General features: G+C 32.3%; 1 protein-coding gene across 1 annotated transcript in view; it reads right to left on the reverse strand.

Moving 5' to 3' along the window:
- The window catches only part of NAEGRDRAFT_76852 (uncharacterized protein), a gene marked incomplete at both ends in the record, with an annotated part of 1,976 nt that extends 1,404 nt beyond the window's left edge, over positions 1 to 572 (reverse strand). Inside the window, one exon of the mRNA XM_002668192.1 lies at positions 68 to 572. Coding sequence (XP_002668238.1) covers positions 68 to 572 — 505 coding nt within the window. The remainder of the gene's footprint in view (positions 1 to 67) is intronic.
- Between the last annotated feature and the right edge of the window lie 1,359 nt (positions 573 to 1,931).

Below are 1,931 nucleotides of genomic sequence, written 5' to 3' on the forward strand. Positions count from 1 at the left end.
GCATTATTTACAGTAAATAGTTCTATAGTGTTTGAGTTTCTCCACAGTAAGTCTCTTTCATTACCACCTTCCTCAGAGAGAGACAAATCACCAAAATCATAGGAAGCTGTAATATCCTCACTAATAAAATCCAATGTATCTTGTCTCGTTAAATTCCACACAGCGAATGATTCATCAGCTTCCGATTTTAATTCAGTATTATTTTCCTTTAAAGTTTTTATATTATTTTCCTTCTGACCAATTTCATAGTCTAAAACTAGTTTCTTTGCCTTATATTCCTTAATGATGGCTCTCAGATTTTCCATCTCCCTCCGATCATTCTCAGAGAAACTACTATCAATTTGATCAGCACTAGCTGTTGCAACAGATTGATTAAGTGGAGCCTTATTCGTCGGTTTAAATGGTTTATATTCATCTGTTAAAAGTGAAGAAACCACAGATATCGTATCGCTCAATTCAGGTTGTGGATAATTAGCTCCAGCACCAGATGATGATAAGAGTGAGGATAATTGAGCCTGTGGTTGGGATGCTCCATATTGACTCGAGAATGAGGCTGACCTTAAATTCCTCATTTTTTTTATAATGATAGAAAAACACATTGACATTGTTACTCTTTATCAATTCATTATCATATTAGAATTTTTGATGTCTTTTAAGGTGGCACTATTGTTCAGTGTTCACCAAATTTTTTTTAAAAAAATACAAGTCAAAGATCAGTCACCTTCTTTGTTTTGCACTTCTTCTGTCCTTTGTGGCAATCATCACACAAATTGCACTGGATTTACAAGTACAACTCCTTTTCCAGTACAAGTACATGGTCTATTTTCTTCTTTGATGGTGGATTTCTTTTTCGGAATTAATAATTGTTGATTGTTAGTGGCTTTCCTTTATATTCAACAAACAATCCTTTAGCATCTTTCTTAGATAATTTATTCATGAGGGGAAAATTTAGTGGTTTTATGAATGATTTGTGTATGTGAAATACTGCTAAATCCACTCTTCCTATCTTTTTGAAACAAACTTGCACATACTATTCAGAGACTCATTGGATTGAGTGTGAGCACTCTTTTTATAAGAATCTGCACTTTCAGCAAGTTCTGTAAATGTGAATCATCATTTTAAAAATCATATCAGCATACAATTCCATTTTTAAAATAAATATAATTTTCGTTAGCACTTTTGATTACCTATTTTCTTAGAAGAGGAATAACATCACCAAAATGTAATGCAGGAACAAATACAACAACATCTCTAGACCATATGTTGTTCTTCTCTGGGTTTTATCTTGTTGCTGGTGCGTGCAAGAGGGTTGGAACTTTAATTTTTTTACCGTTACATTTCTGATAACAAATTCGATCAACGGAGGAATTTATTATTTATTCAATAACTAGTGATTTGTAAAGAAATGTAATGCAGGATTGTAATATATACATCTCATAGGACATTTTCTCTTCGAATGATATCTCCAGAGTGGTAGCATTCCGTGGGAGAGGTTCTCAAACATTAACAATTTACTTCGTATGTCAGCAAGAAATTTTAAAAAGTTGGACCAAAAATTTTTAACAAAATTTCCTTTTATTGCGAGCTACAGTGCCACCTTAAATATATGTTCAATAATCAAATAATAATAGTTTTACATTGTTGACCGAAAAATTGGATAATACTAATAAATTAAAAATTCAATCAAAAAAAAATGCTTTCTTTTCTTGATAGGGCAGGCTTCTTTCATAACAAGGCTGTGTTTGAACCACTACTCCGAAAACATGGTATCAAGGCTTCAAAGATAACTGCAATGATAAATGCAGAAATTGAATCGGAAGGTAATGATAAAATTCTTCCATTTAGAAAAGTGAGAATTGCTGGAAAGAAGGAACCTATTTTAAAGCAACCATGTACTGGGTCGTTATTAGCAAATAATACTAATTTTACAC

The sequence above is a fragment of the Naegleria gruberi genome, assembly GCF_000004985.1.
Source record: "Naegleria gruberi genomic scaffold NAEGRscaffold_507, whole genome shotgun sequence".
Lineage (NCBI taxonomy): Eukaryota > Heterolobosea > Eutetramitea > Acrasida > Naegleriidae > Naegleria > Naegleria gruberi.